At 51.5% G+C, this 21,214-nt stretch overlaps 1 protein-coding gene across 1 annotated transcript in view; it reads left to right on the top strand.

Moving 5' to 3' along the window:
• CPT1A (carnitine palmitoyltransferase 1A) overlaps positions 1–21,214 on the top strand; it is a 71,010-nt gene that overhangs the window by 4,894 nt on the left and 44,902 nt on the right. The window contains exons 2-4 of the mRNA XM_082660171.1: positions 12,299–12,452; positions 15,026–15,165; positions 19,973–20,144. Coding sequence (XP_082516297.1) covers positions 12,312–12,452; positions 15,026–15,165; positions 19,973–20,144 — 453 coding nt within the window. The 5' untranslated portion in view covers positions 12,299–12,311. The remainder of the gene's footprint in view (positions 1–12,298; positions 12,453–15,025; positions 15,166–19,972; positions 20,145–21,214) is intronic.

Genomic DNA, 21,214 nt, shown 5'->3' with positions numbered 1-21,214 from the left:
GTGCATACTTTATTTGACAGGAAACAGATCTTACGAATGGCGATGACATGTGCTCTAGCCGCCCCCCCCCACACACAGACGTCTAAGTGGCAGACCTGGAATTTGAACCCGGATCTGTGTTCTCCAAAACGTGTGCCCCCTCCTGCTGACAGGCTGCTTCCCAGACCACGGTGCAGGCAGAGGGCCTGGGTGTTGGCACCTCCCCCAGCCCAGGGCCCACTGGATGTGACATTGAATCAACTGTGTGTGTTTCTGGGTTTCCACTTCCTCATCTCTAAGGCGGCCCCTCTGACAGCTGTCATCCTGTCTCACAGGGGTTTTCTGAGGATCCAAAAGAGGCCAGGTGTGAGAGTAGCTTTGAGGGTGTGAAATGAATACAGCTTCCAGCAAACAATACCATGGCCGCAGGCAGGCCTTTTTTTTTTGGCTGCATTGGGTCTTCATGGCTGCACGCGGGCTTTTCTCTAGTTGTAGTGAGCGGGGGCTACTCTTCGTTGCTGTGCGCGGGCTTCTCATTGCGGTGGCTTCTCTTGTTGCGGAGTACGGGCTCTAGGCGTGCAGCCTCAGTAGTTGTGGCACGCAGGCTCAGTAGTTGTGGCTCGCGGGCTTAGTTGTTCCGCAGCATGTGGGAATCTTCCCAGACCAGGGCTCGAACCCGTGTCCCCTGCGTTGGCAGGCGGATTCTTAACCACCGTGCCACCAGGGAAGCTCCAGGGAAGCTCCGCAGTCGGGTTTTATGGATACGGCTGCCTTCTGCAGCCCCCAGATTGTAACGTGTGGTTTGACCACGTTCAACTGTACTTTTGGGTGCAAAGGAGAAGCACGTGCGTGGGAAATACGGGGCACCCCCCGCAAGGTTTTAGGGACGTTTGAGGGAACCACACCCTGGTGGAGAGGAGAGGTTCGGGGACTTCTCTTGGGTGGACGCATGCCTCTCCCAGCCGTTCTCGCTCAGGCCATTGTCCTGATGTTGGCCAGGCTGGAGGGGGTCCTTTTGGATGGACGTACAGAGAAAAACACCTGAAGAGGTAGTGCAGGTAATTGGGTTAGACAACTGTATTGGCAGGTTATGCCTGCCAAGACATTCTGTATTTTCTTTTTTTTTTTTTGGCCGCTCAGCACGGCATGCGGGATCTTAGTTCCCGATCACGGATTGAACCCGCGCCCCCTGCAGTGAAAGCGCGGAGTCTTAACCACTGGACCACCAGGGAAGTCGCCAAGACATTCTGTATTTTCTTTCTAAAAATGTGACCCTCGATGACCTTTCCCCAGTTCTTTTTCTTGGTGAAATCACATTTCTCTGTATTTAACTGATTAACCATTACTTGTTGATACGGCACCGTATAAGTGTTACATTTGAATTTGCTTTATTTTTACAGTACCTCGGTAGGCAGAAGCTGTTGTTTCTCGAGAGCCATAGAAGAAGGGATAATGATTCAGGTTTCCCCTCTAACCTGCCTTGACTCAGCATCATTACCCTGTAAATGTGAACGGTTTATTATGACATACTTCACTGCGAGAAATGAACCGTGCGGCCCGTTTAATTAACGCGGCTATTCAGTGCTCTGTCATCAATTCAGGATGTAGCCATTCATAAATGAAAGTTCCTGCGCCTTGCCTGTGCACGAAGCCTTCCCCCAAATTTAAAGTGAGTCCTGAGTCTCATGTTCTTGCTTCTAAGATGCCTCCCTCAGATTAGGGAAAGAATAATTTGTATTTGTTTGTGTATACACTTGCTGAACAAACACAAGAGCACAATTACAGAGGATCATGTCTCCAAGGAAATAAGGACTGGCCCGTGGTGTGCAGAGAGGTGGGGTGCCCACACTCTAGTGGAGAGGAGCCCTTTTATTCTTTCTTCCCGTCACTGCTAATTTTTGCCTGCATCTAACCTCTCACCCTCATTAACAGCAAAATGGCAGGAATACTAAATACTAAAGAGCAAAAAGGAACCTGAGAAGACACATGAACCCCTGGGCTGGTGAAGCCTTTCCAGAACCTTCCTGGTACTTTCCTTGATGTGCTTCAGGTGGCAGTGCTGAGGTAAACCTGGGTACCACCTTGGTTGTCACGTATGGCAGGAACATGGTCTCCCCAAGTTGGAGCCAGTCCTGGAGGGCAGAATCAGCTTTGTTAGCTGAACCCTCCCAGGTGTTGGTCACCGGCCCATAGAAGAATATGTGGTAGATGGTAAGATAATTGCTCTGCCCCCCGCTAAAGATGGTGCTGCAGATTCTTTGCCTGCCCTGGCTTCTCACAGGAGGTTTTCCAGGGGTGGCAGCGCAAGTGTCATCCAGCCTCACTCTGATGAGGGATACAGGCTGTGCTCCTGGAGACCCTGCCCGGCACTCGTGCTGCGCTAAGCTGTCGCTTCCTGTGGGTGACCTTTTCTCAGAGGATTTCCAGCTCAGCTGTTTGCCTCTAGATGAGGTGGATTTTAATAGAAGGCAGGGTCCGCTCCTGTGGGCCTGTGAACTGTGCAGTTCTAGTGGGAATACTGGAAATACTGGAACATGGGAATAATTTTAGAGTTGGCACCCGCTGTATTTGTAGTTACTGTAGTTTGACTGCTGGTTGCAGTCACATCATTTTGGTTACGACAGAGTGACCTAATTTTATATCTGTGTTGTAACGTCAGGAATCTTAAGTAGAACTTTGTGTGGAGTACTTACCCCCTAACTCGGGAGGTAAGAACGTGAGTTTTGGAGCTGGACCTGGGTCTGAGTCCTCGCCCTGCTGTTTGCTGGCTGTGACCTTGGGCAAGTTTCTTGACATCCAAGCCTCCGTCTTCTCACTTGTAGATGGGAATAGCAGGAGTAACCAATTCCTAGAGTTCCCGTCAGAATTAAACGGGGTAATGCAGGTACAATACGGATCGCATTGGCTGGCACATGCCAAAGACTTTGGTAGAAAGAATATTTTGTATCTTCCTTGTTAAAAGCACAAAAATTAATCTGTACGCCTTACCTATCTATCTACCTACTAGCTACTTCTCTCCTTATCTGTTAATTTCATGACTGTTCTGAAAGGCTTCTGACAACACATAATTTATCATATATTATATTATTATATGCTGTAAAGGCCGTTTTCTCGGAAACCTGCTGTCACGTGGCCAGTTTTTATTGTTTGTTTTTCATCATAGAGGTGGTTTTCACACCTCAGTTTTCCCCAGGCCTGTTTTGAAGTCTGGCCCTGTACTTTCCATTGGGTGACCTTTCACCTCCTTTCCTGCTGCCTGTTGAAGAACGTGGGGGGGTGGGTGGAGGAGGACGGCTCTGAAGGAGGCCAGATGCCCTTGAGGGAAACAGGATGTCTTATGGATGACTTTGTAAAAATTAATCAATTTATTTATTTATTTACTGCTGGCCGCATTGGGTCTTCCTTGCTGCGTGTGGGCATTCTCTAGTTGCGGCGAGCGGGGTCTGCTCTTCGTTGAAGTACGCGGGCTTCTCATTGCGGTGGCTTCTCGTGGCACGGAGCACGGGCTCTTGGCGCGTGGGCTTCAGTAGTTGTGGTACGCGGGCTCAGTAGTTGTGGCGCACGCGCTTAGTTGGTCCCTGGCGTGTGGGATCTTCCTGGACCAGGGCTCGAACCCGTGTCCCCTGCATTGGTAGGTGGATTCTTAACCACTGCGCCACCAGGGAAGTCCTTATGGATGACTTCTTGATTACATGACCAGTGTTACGATTTGCAGGCCACTGACCTCTGAGGTTAAAGGCTTTTGTTAAAAGGAATAGGTTGTGGAGAAAGACGGCAACGTGAACACATTTGACAAACAAAGTACAGACCAATTTATTGGCCAGGGAGTTAGAGGGTGGCAGTGGGCTGTTAAAACGAAGGTCGTCTTACCAAAATTGAATGAGATGTTGCAGCATTTCCCCCCCAGATTGTTCACTTCACGTTCACTGTTGGAGAACTGTCTGTGGGCTCATGGTTTGTTCAGAGAATTCAACAAGGATTCGTGTCCTGGGGAGCTTTACAGCTTATGTCGGGAGATTAAACGAATAACTGACAGGTGAAGGTCATTCGCCAGGAAGTGCAGCTGAAATGGCTAAATGTAACTGGTAGAACTCCTGTGCTTCTGGAATGTGCATTCCGAGGCAGGCACCTGGGCGAGGGGAGCTGTAAGCTAGGTGTGAAGCAGGAAAAGGGAAATCGAGAAAGGTCCGAGGCATCCCGGCTCTGAGTCGGAGTTCACAGGCCACAGGGCATGACCAGTGGGCCTGGCCAAAGAGGAGGTGACCGGGAGACTGAGCTGGGGAGGGCCTCGGGAATAGCGGCGTAATTCAAGACCAGAAGTGTGACTTTTAAAAACTGCAATAAATAGGTCGTCATTCTCAACCGGAGTGTCTTATTCTGGATCTCGGTGTTTTTCCTGGAGCGGATTAGCATAAGGTGCTTAAGTGCTCTGGTACAGACCTTGGTGACTGACTCCCTCCTTTAGTGGCCCTCCTGGTTTCTAAGGCGGCACCATCGCATGGTTCCCACCACGTTCAGCTGGGCGGGGGGTGGGGGGGAGGGCGGGCAGCAGCGCCCAGGTGTGTTCCGGGCCGGCAGGTTTGTGCACAATCACCATCAGGTGGGGCTCCAGGTGGGCGCTGTCCACCTGATGTGACCAGAAGTGATTTCTGTCCTCCCAGGGGAAATAAACGGGTCCGTAGCCCCGCGGCCGACACGCACACAGAGAGGGCTTTGTTTTCAGCATGTCGGATCAATTTCTGGATGTCTCCCCGCAGCTGGGGGGTTGCTGCCACCAGCGGCCACCTCCAGTGTACCCCTGAGCTGGTCTGGCGGAGCACTGCAGGAGGTGGCCTCACACCAAGAACAGTCCCCGGGGGCCTTCTCCTCCCACCTAGCCAGACCTTCAGCAGGAGGGGCAGCCAGCCTGCGCTTCCAGAAGGTCCTTCTACTGTCCCCCGTTCCCTCCAGTTCAGAATTCTTGTCCGAGGGCCTCCGGTAGCTGCCCAGTGATGGTTTGCGAGAACAGCCGAGTGCAGACGTGGAGACAGTTGGTGTGTTTTCTTCTCCAGCCTCCCGAGAATCCGGGGCACAGGTGCACATCCTGTGGGTGGGTCCCTGGGGAAGCCACGGCTCTCCACCCAGGTGGAGTGGTACTCGGGGAGAGGGGCAGCATACCTTCCCAGGACAGCAGGTTCTGGTGCTGGCCAGCATGGGGTGAGGGATGGAGTGAGGACTGCCCTAGCCCGTCCGTGACCCGGCCACCCAGGTGGAGTGGTACTCGGGGAACCTGCTTCCCAGGACAGCAGGTTCTGGTGCTGGCCAGCATGGGGTGAGGGGTGGAGTGAGGACTGCCCTAGCCCGTCCGTGACCCGGCCACCCAGGTGGAGTGGTACTCGGGGAACCTGCTTCCCAGGACAGCAGGTTCTGGTGCTGGCCAGCATGGGGTGAGGGGTGGAGTGAGGACTGCCCTAGCCCGTCCGTGACCCGGCGTGGCAGGCGGTTGGAGGTGTTTCAAGGAGAGAGTTGGCCGGGAGGATACGGGCAAGATGCAAGGTGGGTTTTCAGTTGACGTGGTTTTGGCATCGGTGTGGATGAGTTAGGAGAGAGACTCGTGTGCACAGATACAGGGCAAAGCCCTGGGCAGGGCCCTGTGGGCGGTTGAGTCCCGGGTGCAGAGGGGCTGGAGGAGGACCCTCAGCAGATGCACTGGTAAGACAGTCTATGCGCTTGGTGACCTCACCTGGAAGGGAGAGGAAGCTGGAGAGGGGGCCGGCGCGTGGACACTCAGGGTTTAGCTGCACACCGTGTGTGGGCGTGGCAGAGCCTGCGCCAGCCCAGGGAAGCTGGGAAGGGGGTGCTGCCCGCTCGCCTGGCCCTTGGGGCCCTGCCGTACCCTTTTTTTTTTTTTTTAATTTTTTGGCTGTGCCGCGCAGCATGCGGGATCTTAGTTCCCCGACTAGGGATGGAACCCGCGCCCCCTGCAGTGGAAGCGCGGAGTCTTAACCACTGGACGGCCAGGAAAGTCCCCTAGCGCGCCCTTTGCCTTCACCCTGGAAGGTGGAAGGGATGCAGAGAAGAGGCTGCCCAGGGTAAGTGGCTCGGATCCAGACACGGTCCCCAGCCTGCCAGCTGGCCCCAGGGCCCTTCCTCTCCTGGTGTGTTGAGGTTCCCAGCGGTGCTGACAGTGACAGGACAGCCGTGCCAGCCTGGGCTGGTGCGCCTCGGGGCTCCAGGGATGCAGGCCAGGAAGGGAGAGTTGAGGACAGGGCAGTCTCCGGTCCACATGACAAAGTATTAGTATCTGTTCCTTCCGGGAGGGGATATGTAGGTGTGATTCCTTGCTCTCGTGCGTTGGCAGTATCTCCTGCTGTAAGACAGAAAACATCCTGCTGTGTTAACACAGTGAAGTTCACTGGGGCTCTTTTGCGCTCCTCATAACTCCTGATGTTCCACGAGTTTATTACTGACGTGCCTCCTTGCACCTGGAGCAGGTCTGGCCTCTCTCGGCATGGCAGGCGGTTGGAGGTGTTTCAAGGAGAGATCTGCCAGCAGTGGGGAGGCCATTCGTCAGCAGTGGCCCTTCAGCTCCAGGCACTTTTGCCAGCTCTGCGGGGCTGCTGACCTGATTGACTGCAGGGAAGTATCCGGAGGAACGGCTTGGCTCTCTGTTGGCGAGGTTCGCACCATTCTCACGGTGGTTTTCAGACACTGGTCTGGAGCCCTCCACCCCTCAGGGCCAAAGGGAGGAAGAAGAGGGTTGAAAGGCTTTATCCACGAACCTCTCCTGTGTGTTTACATTTGAAGAAAAAGGTCCCCATTTTTAGAGATGTTAGGAACCCTCTGGGCGAGCGACCCAGGGGAGCTGCTTCATGTCCAGCGGCCACGGTCAGCCTTTGGGAAATGATGGTAGCTGTGTCTTCATCAATTACTCCAGCTGCTGCTTCGGGGCGATTCGAAGGTGGGAGAGGCAGGGCAGTGCGTTCAGGCTGCACCCACACCCACCTGGGTTGGGTGGAAGGTAGGAGCTGGGGGTATGACCTGCGAGGGTGCCCCAGGGCAGGGGGCGCAGTGACCCCACAGGCAGCCTCGCCCTTCCTTTCTTGTTGTTTCTGCAGGTGTGGTTGGGTGGGTGAGCAGCTATTGAAAGTTGGTCTCTGGGTGTGAGATTTAGCACCGGCTGCAGTGGATACGTGTTTTATTTCCTTAAACATATTTTAAGCAATTATTAGAGCAGATGACAAACATACAGAAGAGACACAGGCGAGAATTCCCTGGCGGTCCAGTGGTTAGGACTCTGTGCTTCCACTACAGGGGGCACGGGTTCGATCCCTGGTCAGGGAACTAAGATATCCTGCAAGCCATGTGGCATGGCCACCCCCGCCGCCAAAAAAAAAAAAAAAAAAAAAAACACAGGCATAAGGATTCTCACTTGGTCACAGCCCAACTTCACCAGTTCTCACATATGGCATTTCCTACCCCTGTCCATCCTTCCCCCACCTCCAGTGGTTTTGAAGCAAATCCCAACGTGATAAAAGATAAAAGCGCATTGGTAAATATTTCAGTATGTATCGCCAAAAAGATAGCAGCTCTTACCATTCAATTAAAAAATAGTTTTCTAACTTTGATTGTAAAATGTGTGCATATTATATTTGAAACAGTTGTTTTCAGGCACCTGCAAAAAGTCTCATCCTGATGAATGATAACATACAATACACCATATATTTATATTTCCATGTGTATTGGTGAAGCAATGCATAGAATTTAATTTGAATCACAAAATTGGTGATTTGACATTAAAAAAAGACAGCAGCTCTTTCAGAAAATAACCACCATATCACGTGACACCTAAAAGCATTTAATAGTAATTCTTAAGGTTATGAAGTAACCGTTGTTTAAAGGGGTCCTTAGCGTGAATGCAGAACTGGGGCACATCGGGGGAAAGGAGTAGTAATGCACCCGCCTGAATTACATGTCTGAGGAGAGAAGGTTCAGATGTATGAGTGTTAAATAGATAACACTTCTGTTTCATGAGACAGCGGTGTTTTTGTGACAGCTTTATTGGGAGATCATTCACATCCCATACCATCCACCCACCTCAAGTGTACACGTCAGTGATTTTAGTATATTCACACGTATGTGCAGCTGTGACCCCCATCAATTCTGGGACATTTCATCACCCCCCCAAAGAAACCCTCCTCTCCTTAAGCCCCACCTCCCCCCGGCCCTAGGCAACCACTGCTTTCTGCCTCTGCGGATGTGCCTGTTCCGGACATTTCCCATAGGTGGAATCGTACAATACGTGGCCATCTGTGTCTGGCTGCCTTCACTCAGCATCGTGTTTTCAAGGGTCACCCGTGCGGTGGTGTGTGTCAGCGCGTCATCCCTTTGTATTGCCTGCACGTAGCATCCTGTTGTGTGGACGGGGCATATTTTGTTTACCCCCGTTCGTCAGTGGGAGGGTGTTTGGGCTGCTTCCACTTTTTGGTTATTATGAATAATGCCGCCGTGAACATCACGTACAGGTTTGTGTGCAGACACACGTTTTCATGAGCATGAGCCTAGGAGCGGAATTGCTGGGTCGTGTGGTAACTCCACATTTGACCGTTTGAGGAGCTGCCAGACTTTTCCGAAGGGGCTGTGCCGTCTGACATCCCGGCCAGACGTGCACGAGGTTCCGATTTCTCCACATCCTCTCCAGCGCCTGTCATCGCCCATCCTTTTGATTATGGCGGTCCTGGTGGGTGCGAAGTGGTATTTTACTGCAGCGAAAGCTCTGCATTGTCCTGGTGGCTGCAGGGGGCAGTATTCCAAGGCTGAGTGTTTGCAAGTGCGAGGCTGTGGATGCCAAAATCGAGGGTGGAATTTTCACTCGATAGATTTGCAGAGGGAGCTTCTCAAGCCCTTGTCATCCGGTTCACTAACTCCTGCTTCTGGCTCAGATCGGGGGAGGCCGGCTCACGATCGTCATCCTGGCTCCTGCAAAACTAGAAAAACAAATTGTCCACCTGGAGGGCACTTAAGACTCTTCTATTTGGTTTTTAGTCTGAACCAATCAAAACAAGCAAATCACTAGTTAAATTCAGAGTTTTTTCATTTTTAAAAAGAATAATTTTTAGGGACTTCCCTGGCAGTCCAGTGCTTAAGACTCCATGCTTGCACTGTAGGGGCCATGGGTTTGATCCTTGGTGGGGGAACTAAGATCCCACATGCCACATTGTGTGACCAAAAAATAATAATAATAATACAATAATTTTTATTGGAGTACAATTGATTTACAATGTTGTGTTAGTTTCTGCTGTACAGCAAAGTGAATCAGTTATACATATTTCCACTCTTTTAGATTCTTTTCCCACGTAGGTCATTACAGAGTATTGAGTAGAGTTCCCTGTGCTATACAGTATAGGCCCTTGTTAATTATCTATTTTTCAAAGAGTTCTGATAAAGGCCTCCAGAAACGGAGGCTGTAAATATCCTTGTCTGTGTGCCCCTGCCCAGCAGAGGTTAGCTCCCCGAGCAAACACCGGACACATACCTTTGGAGAGAATTGGCTACAAACACTACGTTTAGTCTACTGCCATTAATAATCCCTTCCTGTTCTGCAGAAAGCCCTTGAAAGATTTTAAAAATCATTGAGGGACTTCCCTGGTAGCACAGTGGTTAAGAATCTGCCTGCCAATGCAGGGGACACGGGTTCGAGCCCTGGTCCGGGAAGACCCCACATGCCACGGAGCAACTAAGCCCATGAGCCACAACTACTGAGCCTGCACTCTAGAGCCTGCGAGCCACAACTACTGAAGCCCGCGTGCCTAGAGCCCGTGCTCCACAACAAGAGAAGCCACCGCAATGAGAAGCCCGTGCACCGCAATGAAGAGTAGCCCCCGCTCGCCACAACTAGAGAAAACCCGCGCACAGCAATGAAGACCCAATGCAGCCAAAAATAAAAATTAATTAATTAATTTTTAAAAATCATTGAAAGGGTAGCCAGTCACATAATTTTATTTGCTGTGATGCATGCTGTGCAGAATTCTTATCTTTGTAAGACCTGCTTTGTGTTCACCCCAAGGCTTTGATGGGGGGAGGCCTTGAGTTAACCTTCAGGTTCTGGAAACATCTTAAGAGCCACCTTGGGTAGCTTTTCGAGAAATTGATTCCAGCTGTTGGTTTAAAATGTCTTCAGCATTTTCAATTTACCTGTAGCGAGCTTTTGCTTAGAGTCGTGCTGCTTTCAAATGGCATCTGTCTTCATAGTTAGCCAGGCTCTGGACGTTTGCTCTGTGCCAGGTAAATAATGTGTAATTTTTCTTATCCTTCTTTTTGCCCACACCGCACGGCTCGCAGGATCTTAGTTCCCTGCCCAGGGATCGAACCCAGGCCCTCAGCAGTGAAAACACAGAGTCCTAACCACTGGACCGCCAGGGAAGTCCCAAATAACGTGTAACTATTCTTGAACGCTGGACACGTGGCACCAGGCCAAGGTTCCGTGAGTGGGATGCAAGTTTCGCCGACTTGCTTTTTTTCTTTCAAGGTCATCCGAGCAGTGCTCTCGGGTGCCCATCCCAGCCACTCCGTCTGCCCCAGCATCTCCACGTGGGTGCCCCGGTCCATCCCGGGGTGAAGGCTCCACTCCCAGCCCACCCCGCGCTGTGGCCCTTCTGTGTGTGGAGGCTCAGTGGAGCCCACACGGTTCAGACCCCAGCCCCAGGGCACCTCCGAAACCTGTCTGGAGCGGGTCACCCTCCCCGTCCCCAGTGTTCCCACTCTGGGCCACGCTCTCCTGGAAGACCACCCCAGCTTCGTACTGGTCTCACTTCCTCACCCCACCTGGCCCTGGCTCCAAGACCACCGAGTGGTCTTCTTTGGAACAGACACAGACACAGGAACTGACGCCCCTGACTCACAGCCCTGGGATACTTTTCCATTGCCCTTAGCATGAAACCCGACTGCCTCCGGGACTTCCCTTTCTGAATTTAGTGCCCACCTCGAGCCCAGCCACCCTGCACCTCCAGCCCTTTCCCAGGTCTGCCTTCAGGCCTGAAAGTCTTGCCCTCTGGCCAATCCTTCCCCTGGGCTTCCGTGTCACCTGGGAGGTCCCCTCTGTCACTCCCTCTTCTTTCCACCCCCTGTCTGAGCTGCAGGAGGGCAGGGGGACCTCCATCCTCCCCACGGCTGGCACATAGGAGGCAGTCAGCACACAATTGTTGAACAAACCAGTGAGTGAAAGTTGAGATCATTCGTCCTGATTTGCTGAAGACTAAGCTAGTTTGACTTTTGTAACTGGGTGTCTCTGAAACCGCCTTGCCCTTGATTTTGACGGGTCCGACGTCTGCCCCCAGTGGGCTTATTACACGGGTAAAAAAAGGAGACATGGCCTGCGATGGGGATACACACACGCACTCCCAATTTCGGATCTTTATTCTGGTTTGTTCTGGATTTTTAGCTCCTCTTTATCCACGTGTGCTTGGTGCCACACGGTTTAGGAGGAGATGGTACCATCGCCCGCCTTCAGAAGGTTGGCAGAGGGGCTGGTGCTGGGGAGGCCAGGAGGGATCCCGCCAAGGAAGCGGGTGAAGGGAGACCGGATATACCCAGCAGGGGAAATGCAATGCACTTGCCTCTGCCAGGCAGGGAAGCCTGCAGGGAGGGCTGAGCCTGCAGCGGGGGAGGGAGCGTGATACTGGCTGTTGACGGCAGTTGGATTTCTGCAGCCTCTGAGGAGGAAGGCCCAGCCTGTCTTGTCCACACCCCACCTCCCCCTGAGGGTTCTGTGCGTCTGGTTTTCGTGGAGTCCTTTGTGGAGCCTGAAGGGGTTTCTCGGGCAGCAGCTCCACGCGTACCAGGGGCCAAGGTGTTGGGCGTTGGTCCTGTTTTCCCACCGTTGATCCCTGAAGATAAGGGATCAGGGGCCATTGTGGACGCATTTGTGGACTTTCTGTGCCAGCCTCTAGGCTGGCTGGTGGGCGGGAATGGGATTTGCCTCCCATTTGCGGGGCAAGTTGCTAAACCTCCTCTGGCTTCCTGGGTCAGCCGGGTGTAGACTGGGCGGCAGAGTTGGGTGGATGGCGGGTAGTGGAGGGAGGAACGAGGGGTTCCCGCTCCTGGACTCTGCTGACCACCCAGCGCCTCTAAGCAGAGGCTGCAATTGTCTGTATCTGGCTGGACCAGCAGGGGAGGGGTGATGGCTAATCACAGAATCGGATGTGTTAATGAAAACCTTGTAATCTATCAAATGGGAGGAAACAATCAGATTCAGAATGGATTACGCTTCTCTACAAGTTAGAGGTTTTCTAACGTCCGGTCAGTGCCCCCTCCATGTTACGTTCTCCCCTTGTCTTTCCAGGAGCTCGATAACCATGGCGGAGGCTCACCAAGCCGTGGCCTTTCAGTTCACGGTCACTCCCGACGGAATCGACCTCCGGCTGAGCCACGAGGCCCTCAGGCAGATCTATCTGTCTGGACTTCATTCCTGGAAGAAGAAGTTCATCAGATTCAAGGTTTTCAGACACTTGCTTCAATCTGTACAGTATTCCCTTTATTGAAGTTTCAGCGTGTCAGAGTGGTAGTTGACACATCATGTATGTTTCCGTGGTCCTTAAGGCTTGTGAAACACTTTCCCATGGATTGCCTCGCTGAATTCTTGGAGAAATTCTGTAAGGCAGGTAGGGTGAATCGGGGCCCCGTAGGGCAGATGAGGAAATCAGGACTCGGAGAGGGTAAGTGACCTGCTCGGAAGAAGCAGAATAAAGGCTAGACTCCACGTCTGGGCTCCGAGTCCAGAACCCCCTCTACACCTTGTAGGAAAAGGATTGTTTTTCAGCTGTGTGAAACCGCAGCGAGTTCAACAGCAGTCTCGCCAATAAAATAGTCCAGCGTTGAAAAACATGCACGTAAATGCAAATACAGCTAACCACTCATGCTCTCAATTCTGTTTACCTGCAAGAGAGGACATGTATTCACTGTTTTTAAGCACGTGTCTTGTTTTTAATTCACTTATGTAAAAAATTACAAAAGTCATGAACATGCATGTACCCTTCGCTTAAAACTTCCCCAATTGTGCTGTTTAGGGAAACACTGCTGGGGAAGATCCCCGGGGTGCTCCTTACCTGCTGCCTGTAAGAATAAATCCTTCCTTCTCCCGAAAAAGAGAAAATAAGAATCACAGAAGGACAAATGCATGTTTAAAAAAATTCAAACAAGACGAAAGTGCACCAGGAGTGTCTGCCCCGCTGTTCCCCAGTTTGTGTGTTTGTTGTCCAGTTTTCCCTTCAGAGGGCAGCTCCAAGGCGGGCTTTTGAAAAGGGACTTCCCTGGTGGTGCAGTGGGTAAGATTCCACGCTCCCAATGCAGGGGCCCCGGGTTCGATCCCTGGTCTGGGAACTAGGTTCCACATGCATACCGCAACTGAGTTCACATGCCGCAACTAAGGAGCCTGCCTGCCGCAACTAAGGAGCCTGCGAGCCGCAACTAAGACCCAGTGCAACCAAATAAATAAATATTAAAAAAAAGAAAAAGGCCCAGGAGCTAGGGTGGATGGGAACAGTGACCAGGGAGACAGTGGACCGGCCCCTGGGACCTGGCCAGGCTGGACAGGTGTTCCCGGGCTCTGCCAGAGGGGTCTGGGGCTCAGGTACATGGCCCCGTCACGCTGGTCCCTTGTGGGCACCAGCAGCATGACCCACCCGAAGTGGAGGAGGGCGCCACCTACAGGGGAAAGTGCCCTTTGCGCTCCTGACCTTGCTGGACGCCTCCTTTTACCTACAAATGGAGGAAAGTAGAAGCTTGGGTGCCCCGGTGTGGCCGTTGTCGTCACCCAGCGTAGACGTTGTTCCCGGACTTTAAAAACCTTGTGGTACTGCCGAGGGGGCAAAACTAGCGTACGAAAACAGTGCACAGCAAGGGTGCATCCTAACCACGTGGTTCCTTAGGGGACCGTCTGATGCTCAGAGGAAGCGGGGGGAAGGCTTGCATAGCTGCTGCCGGTCGGGGGGATGTGGTGAGCAGAGACCTTTAATCTAGAAACGTCCTCCCTCCATTTTAATTTAGCGTATGTACCTGTTTATTTTACAAGAACGGTTCAGAGAACACCAGAAGGCCCCCCTGCACCCAACCACTTTGTTTAAAATCTTTTGTGATTCTCCATTATGAGAATAACATGTAGGGATGTGTAAGTCTCTTCTGAGAGAATTCAGATAAAGCTTTGAGAGTTTTTTAATCTATTATCTTAACTATTATCATGGCTTCAGTAAGATTTTTTTTTTAATTTTTTATTTATTTTTAAATTTTTAAAATATTTTGCCTGCGCTGCGTGGCATGTGAGATCTTAGTTGCCCGACCAGGGATCAGACCTGGGCCCCCTGCATTGGAAGTGCAGAGTCGTAACCGCTGGACTGCTAGGGAAGTCCCAGGATTTTTTAATTGGGAGTTTTGAAACATACGCAAAAGTAAAGAGGGTAATAAAGCCCCACTGCTCGTTTGCACAGCTGTCAACGTTTTGCCAATTTGGGGTCATGTGTCTTCCTTCCCCCTCCACTGCTCCTTTTTTTTTTGAAGGCAGGCTGGGGGAGCTTTGGCTGAAACATCTTATGGCAAATTCTTGACATGAAGTGAGGTTTCCTGGAAATACCTCGGGTTGAATGGTGTCTGATTCAGGAGCAGCAGGAGGGATGGTTTTGGAGTTGGTGGGGGGGGCTGCCCAGGCATCCTTGGTGTAGCATGTTGGGGAGGGGACATCGTGGTTGGCAAGGTGGCCAGTGTCCTGAGTCAGTCTGGGTGAAGCTCGGGAATCTGTATGTTAAACTAGTGCTTCGGGTGAGTCTAATGTCCTGGGGTCACTCTCTGGGGGAACTGTTTTAGGAAGGGTTTTGGCTCAGAAGTAGAGGAAGGGAAGGAGCTGGACAGAAGTCGGAGCAGCTGGGGGCTGGAGGCTCAGGGGAACGTTTCCAGTAGTGATAGTGTGGCCGCTTAGCTGCCCCTGTGTGCAGACCCCCCCACCCCTCCACTGCCTGCCAGCTCACGGGCCCCCACCACCAGGAGGGACGTTGCTCATGCCGTGCGTGTCTGTGTTTAGAATGGCATCATCACCGGCGTATACCCGGCGAGTCCCTCCAGCTGGCTCATCGTGGTTGTGGGCGTGGTATCAACAATGTACACCAGGATCGACCCCTCTTTGGGAATAATTGCAAAAATCAATCGGACCCTTGACAGGACGTAAGTAATCCTTTCAAATCTCCAACCGTCTAGGGAGTTATTGACTTCTTTGTTGCTGACGTTTTCATGTCTTCTCACACGTCATGGCTGTTGTGGATTCAGTTTGAGGCTTTTGCTGTGGTTGTCATGTCGGCTTTCTCCCCATTTCCTGGACTGGTATGAAGGTCCCCTCGGGCGTTTGGGGACCCTTGTGGCCCTTTCTCTGGAGACCAGGGACAAGAAGGGCAGCCTTGGTCCTGGGGTACCCGCCAGGACATGTCAGGGCCCGAGGTGGGAGCCAGCAGTGGCAGTCAACTTAGCCTGGCCAGGGGGACCCTCGAAACGAATTTCTGCCCCAGGAGCCGGTTCTGGACAAGGTCTCTTCCCTGCACTGGGGTCCGTCCTGGAGTTCTGGGACCCCGGGAACTGACTGCTGTCGGGGGCTCTGGGGAGACCTCAGCCCCTCAGCTCCCTGTCTGATTGGCTTAGAACACCGGCGGGACCCCAGCACTCTCCTGGTTGCTGTAGATTTTTCTAGAAGCTTTTTTAATACCATGATATTCGGCCAGGCGGGGCCTTGGGTTGATATTTTTCTTGCAAGGTACGTGGTGCTGGGGTCTCATGCCAGAATGTTGGCCGTGCCCTCGAGGGCATTTCTGGAGCCCCTCTTTCTTCCCTCCGGTCCTGGGGGTGGCCCTGGCTCCCGTGTAGCCTCTCCTGCCGTTTGGCCCCTGCGCTGCAGTGACCTCTCTCCCTGGGGTCTCCGACATGAAAAAGTGAGGAAATGTTCAGAGGTGCAGACTCCTGCCCAGAGTCGCAAAGAGGGCAAGTGGGGAGCTGGAATCCAGACCCAGCTCCGCGTGGTCGGACACCTGTGCTTCCTTCAACGTGCCCTGAGCCTCCCCTCGGAGAACCTTCTTGCCAGGCAAACGCAAAAAACCAGCACCTCTGGGGGCTTCCCTGGTGGCGCAGTGGTTGAGAGTCCGCCTGCCGATGATGCAGGGGACACGGGTTCGTGCCCCGGTCCGGGAAGATCCCACATGCCGTGGAGCGGCTGGGCCCGTGAACCATGGCCGCTGAGCCTGCGTGACAGGCTCTGCAACGGGAGAGGCCACAACAGTGAGAGGGCCGGGTACCGCAAAAAAAAAACCCAGCACCTCTGCCTTACTGGTGTTTGAGTGGCCAAATGATGGGACATACACAGGGCTGTTTCCATTACCCCATTTGTGATGGCAGCCGTGGCTCTGGAAGGCACATTTACAATGTTTGTTTTGGCTGTACCAAGCAGCTTGTGGCGGGATCCTAGTTCCCCGACCAGGGATTGAACCCGCGCCCTCGGCAGTGAAAGTGCCAAGTCCTAACCGCTGGGCCGCCCGGGAAGTCCCGTGGAAGACATATTTTTATCTTCTGGTTGGAAAGTACTCGTGCCTCCAGCTCGGCTGTGGCTGTCCCCTGCCAGACCTTTGATCCTATTCCTGTGTTGCTTGTTAACACCGGAGGACGTCGTACGTCTGTTACTAGGGAAATAATAGTCCCCAAGTCCTCGTCCCGTGCTTGGGCTTTGCTTTTTGCGCCACGGGTTTTGGGAGGCAGGTGGGGTCTGTGAGGGATGGGGTGCATCCCAGGTGTGTCTACGGGGTCCCTGGGCCGTAGCTACAGGGTCGGGGCTGGGCCTGAGCTAAACAGATGAACTTCTGGGCCTTTTACTAAATCAGTTGGTTGTTTGGATTTGAATATCGTTCTTTCAGAAAAGAACAGGAAAGTAACGTGGCCAAATGTGACATAAAGGAAAGCTCCCAGCTCAGGACTGAATTTGATTCCGATCACTCTAAAGAGATGATTAAGCGGTTTTAAGTGAAAGGTCTGAATCTTCTTACGTTGCTTTGAGCGGGTGCCCCTCACTCCTGAAAGCTGCCCCACATTCATGGTGTCCAGGGAGACGCGAGAGTCACCGCGAGTCCAGCTGAGCCCCTCGGAGCCTCCGGCCACCTCGGGATCGCTGGCTCCTGCCTTTATAAGCGTCCGCAGGGCCCAGGATACAAAGCCCTGTCATTGCAGTGGAAGCACGCCTGTGCTGGACGCCTGCCCGACTCCTTGCTCTGCCTGGGGGCCGGGAAGCCAGGCAGGGACCCTGTCGCTCTCACCTCCCTGCCCCAGGCTCTCTCTTCCCCTCCTTTATTTCCGGGGAGCCGCAGGCCTGCGCCCCCCTGCAGACAGTTCACCTCCGATTTCCTGTCTGCTTGTGTTTAACACAATTTTTTAATTTACTTTTGAATGGGGGCTGTCTCTTTGCACTGGATTATATTTAGAAGTGTTGCCTATTTAAAGCCCTTTCTAATCTGGGTCTTTATAAGATTTGTTTCTTTGTCCCTCTAAACCAATTGTGGTAAACTGGGCCATCCCTGGCCCAAATTTAGAAAGACCAGGTGAAGGGGCCAGCGTCTTCCAGGTTCAAGGGCTGTTCTGCAAAGTCTTCCTGGAGAGGGTTCCCAACGTCCTGAGGTTGCAGCTTCCCCGAATGCAGGTGTACGGCGTGCTCTGTGTAAGCCCATCCCCTGCAGCCTCGGAAGGGGCATGCCCTTTAACAGAAAGCTATTAAAGCTGATGCTTGCTGTCAAAGTGCCTGTGTGCATATATATAAAAAAAGCTGGGTGACTTCCCTGGTGGTACAGTGGTTAAGAATCCGCCTGGCAATGCAGGGGACACGGGTTCAAGCCCTGGTCCGGGAAGATCCCACATGCTGCGGAGCAACTAAGCCCGTGCGCCACAACTGCTGAAGCCCGTGTGCCTAGAGCCCACGCTCCGCAACAAAGAGTAGCCCCCGCTCGCCACAACTAGAGAACGCCTGCATGTAGCAACGAAGACCCAACACAGCCGAAAAATAATTTTTAAAAAAAGAAAAAAATGTTTTAAAAAATGCTGAACACATCATTTGTTAATGTAAAAATACTACTTGATTTTTGTGAATCAAGTGGGTGTGTCTTTTCCAAGTTCAGTGACATAGGACTTAGAAGTCTAAAGCATAGATTGTCTGAAAGACAGGTTCTTAAATCCAAACTTGCTTGTAGATTAGACCATCAGAAAAGAAGGTAGAGGTTTAAAGTAGAGACTACAGTTAAACTTGAGTGCAAGAACTGACAGGTTATAGAAAGAGACGTTTTGAAGCAGACGTTTTGCCAGTATTTTACTTTTCGTTTCTGTGTTCCTGAAGTAAGAGAAGACGTTTAATTGGTGGTTTCCAAATATTGGCGAAACCTTTAGGTTAAGGATATAATTGACGTAAAACATTGTATTAGTTTTTAGGTGTATAACATAATGGTCTGATATATGTCTATATTGCAAAATAATTACCAAAGTTTTGTTAACATCCGTCACCAAATATAGTTACAAATTGAAAATGTTTTTTAGATTTCATGTATAACTGAGGTTGTACAGTATGTGTCTTTCTTTTTTCAACATTTTTAAAAAAATTGAAGTACAGTTAATGTATGATATTGTGTTAGTTTCTGGTGTACAGCAAAGTGATTCAGGAATATATACATATATATATTATAGTTTTCTATATCTGTGAGTCTGTTTCTGTTTCATTAAAAAGCTCATTTGTGTCATATATTAGATTCTACATTTAAGTGATATCATATGGTATTTGTCTTTCTCTGTCTGACTTATTTCACTTGGTATAATGCCCTCAAGGTCCATCCATGTTGTCACAATGGCAGGATTTTCTGCTTTTCTTCCTAGCTAAATAATATTCCATTGTATTGATACATACCCACCACCTCTTCTTTATCCATTCGTTTGTCCGTGGACACTTAGGTTTCCATATCTTGGCTGTTGTAAATAGTGCTGTCGTGAACATGGGGTGATTTCATTTTCTTCAGATAAAAGCCCAGAAGTGAAATTGTTGGATCATATGGTAGTTCTATTTTTAATTTTTTTTTTTTTGAGGAACCTCCATACTGTTTTCCACAGTGGCTGCATCAATTTACATTCCCACCAACAGCGCGTAAGGGTTCCCCTTTCTCCGCAACCTCGCCAGCATTTGTTATTTAAATTATTTTTATTTTGAAAATATATTGTGGGTTCCAAAACAACTAAAACTACAGCCCACAAAGGTGAATGAGTAGCTGCATTTCTTCTCATTTTTGAAGTCCCATCTTTACCAGGTAATATATTACTCTCCTTAGCAAATGAAAACATTTTCTTCGTCAGTTTTCGATTTAAATGATCATTTTACATCCTCAGTGTCTACGTGTATTCATGGTAAGTGTTCCTACCCAGATCGAAAACAAGCTCTTTTGATCTAAATAGTTGAAGTAATAGTTGTGCCAGTTGATCTGCGTTTCTTGTGCATCCTGGTGAAACCCCAAGGTGTGTTTAAGGAAAAAGCGTCACGAGTAGCAGGAAGGGAAGGTGCAGGATTGCTGCCGGCTCCCAGCCCAGGAGAAAGCAGGTCAGTCTGGGGCTGAGCTCTCATCGCGGACGGGCCACCGCTTCCCCCGTAATCTCCGTCCTCATTCCCGGGCCTGGAGGAGGTCGTCCACGCTCCCCAGGTGTGCAGATTAGCCTTGGTTGTTTCGAGGACCAGCAAAGCAGATGCGGCTGGTTCATCTCAAATCCAGGAGAGAGAGGGCTGAGTCTTCTGAGAGTTGACCTAACATGGGTTGTCGTCTCCCTGATCAGGCCTGACTCCGATTGGGGTCTGTGGCCTCAGCTGTGTCCACAGGAGACCACCCACCTTGTAGCACGTGGCGCCTCTCGGCGCCATTGCCCGTGGCCTCCTTTCCACGCGGACGAACCTGTGGCTTGTCTGGTCTTGTCTCGGCAGTGGCTACATGTCCAGCCAGACGAAGAAGGTGGTCAGCGGCGTCCTCTTCGGCACGGGCCTGTGGGTGGCCCTCATCTTCACCATGCGCTACTCTCTGAAGGTGCTGCTGTCCTACCACGGCTGGATGTTCGCCCAGCACGGCAAGATAAGCCGCGCCACCAAAGTCTGGATGGTAATGATGCGAACTCGCCCCAGGGCACAGCTGGGGTGGGCGTTTCTAACCCGCTCTCTCGAGGTATGCCTGACACCTGCGAAGCCGCAGCTCTGTCACAGCCTGATGTGTTCGGAGATCAGTGTGCACTCGTGACGCCTTCATCACTGCCAAGGCCACAGATTTATCCACTCTCCAGAAGTTTCCTCGGGCCCTGCTTAGGCCTCTTGCCTTTGGCCGTAAGAGCATTTAACGTGAGATCTGCCCTCTTAGCAAATTCGGAGGAGCCCAGCACAGGAGTGTTGGTTCCAGGCCCGATGCCTTAGGGTAGGTCTCCAGGACGTACTTATTTCTTGGAACCGAAACCTTGTCCCTTTTAACCATCCCGCAGCCCCGTGTCCCCCAGCCCCCGGCAGCCCCCATCCCTCCTTGCTGCTTCCACGGTTCTGCGGACCTGTGAGACCACGCAGGATGTGTCCTGTGCCTGGCCCATCCGTCAGCTCCACATCTGGTGTGGGAGGCTTTTCCTTCTGAAAGGAAGGTCCTCGCTGGGCCTTTTCCCCTGGGTGACTTTTTTTTTTTAATTAATTTTTGTTGGGGTATAGTTGATTTACAGTGTTGTGTTAGTTTCAGGTGTACAGCACAGTGAGTCAGTTATACATATACACAGGTCCATTATACATATATCCATTCTTTTGTAGACTCTTTCCCGTATTGGTCATCACAGAGTGTTGACTAGAGTTCCCTGTGCTCTACAGTCCCCTTGGTGACTTGAGCGTTGCCCTGTACATGCCAGAGAGCTCTGATTCAGCGTGCCTCCTTGTTTGGGCCAGACGCTCTTTTTCTCTAACGGTCTTAGTGTGTTCTGAACATCTGGTATTAATGTCTGCTGGGTTTCTCATCCATGTCACTCATCAAATAAAAGTACCATCCGGCCGCCTCTTTGTAGCTTTTCTAACCTTAGCCGACCAGTTGACCGGGACTCGCTGACTCACCCTTAGCTTCTAGTACCTTCCATCAGCTCACCTCAGCCCTTAGTCCGCCTGTCACTTACCGGCCACGTGCGTGGAGGTTTGTCCCGTGATGGGTTC

Source organism: Grampus griseus (assembly GCF_964374135.1).
Source record: "Grampus griseus genome assembly, chromosome: 8".
NCBI classification, from domain to species: domain Eukaryota; kingdom Metazoa; phylum Chordata; class Mammalia; order Artiodactyla; family Delphinidae; genus Grampus; species Grampus griseus.
The sequence above is the reverse complement of the archived record's forward strand: the minus strand, read 5'-3'. Positions and strand labels throughout refer to the sequence as shown.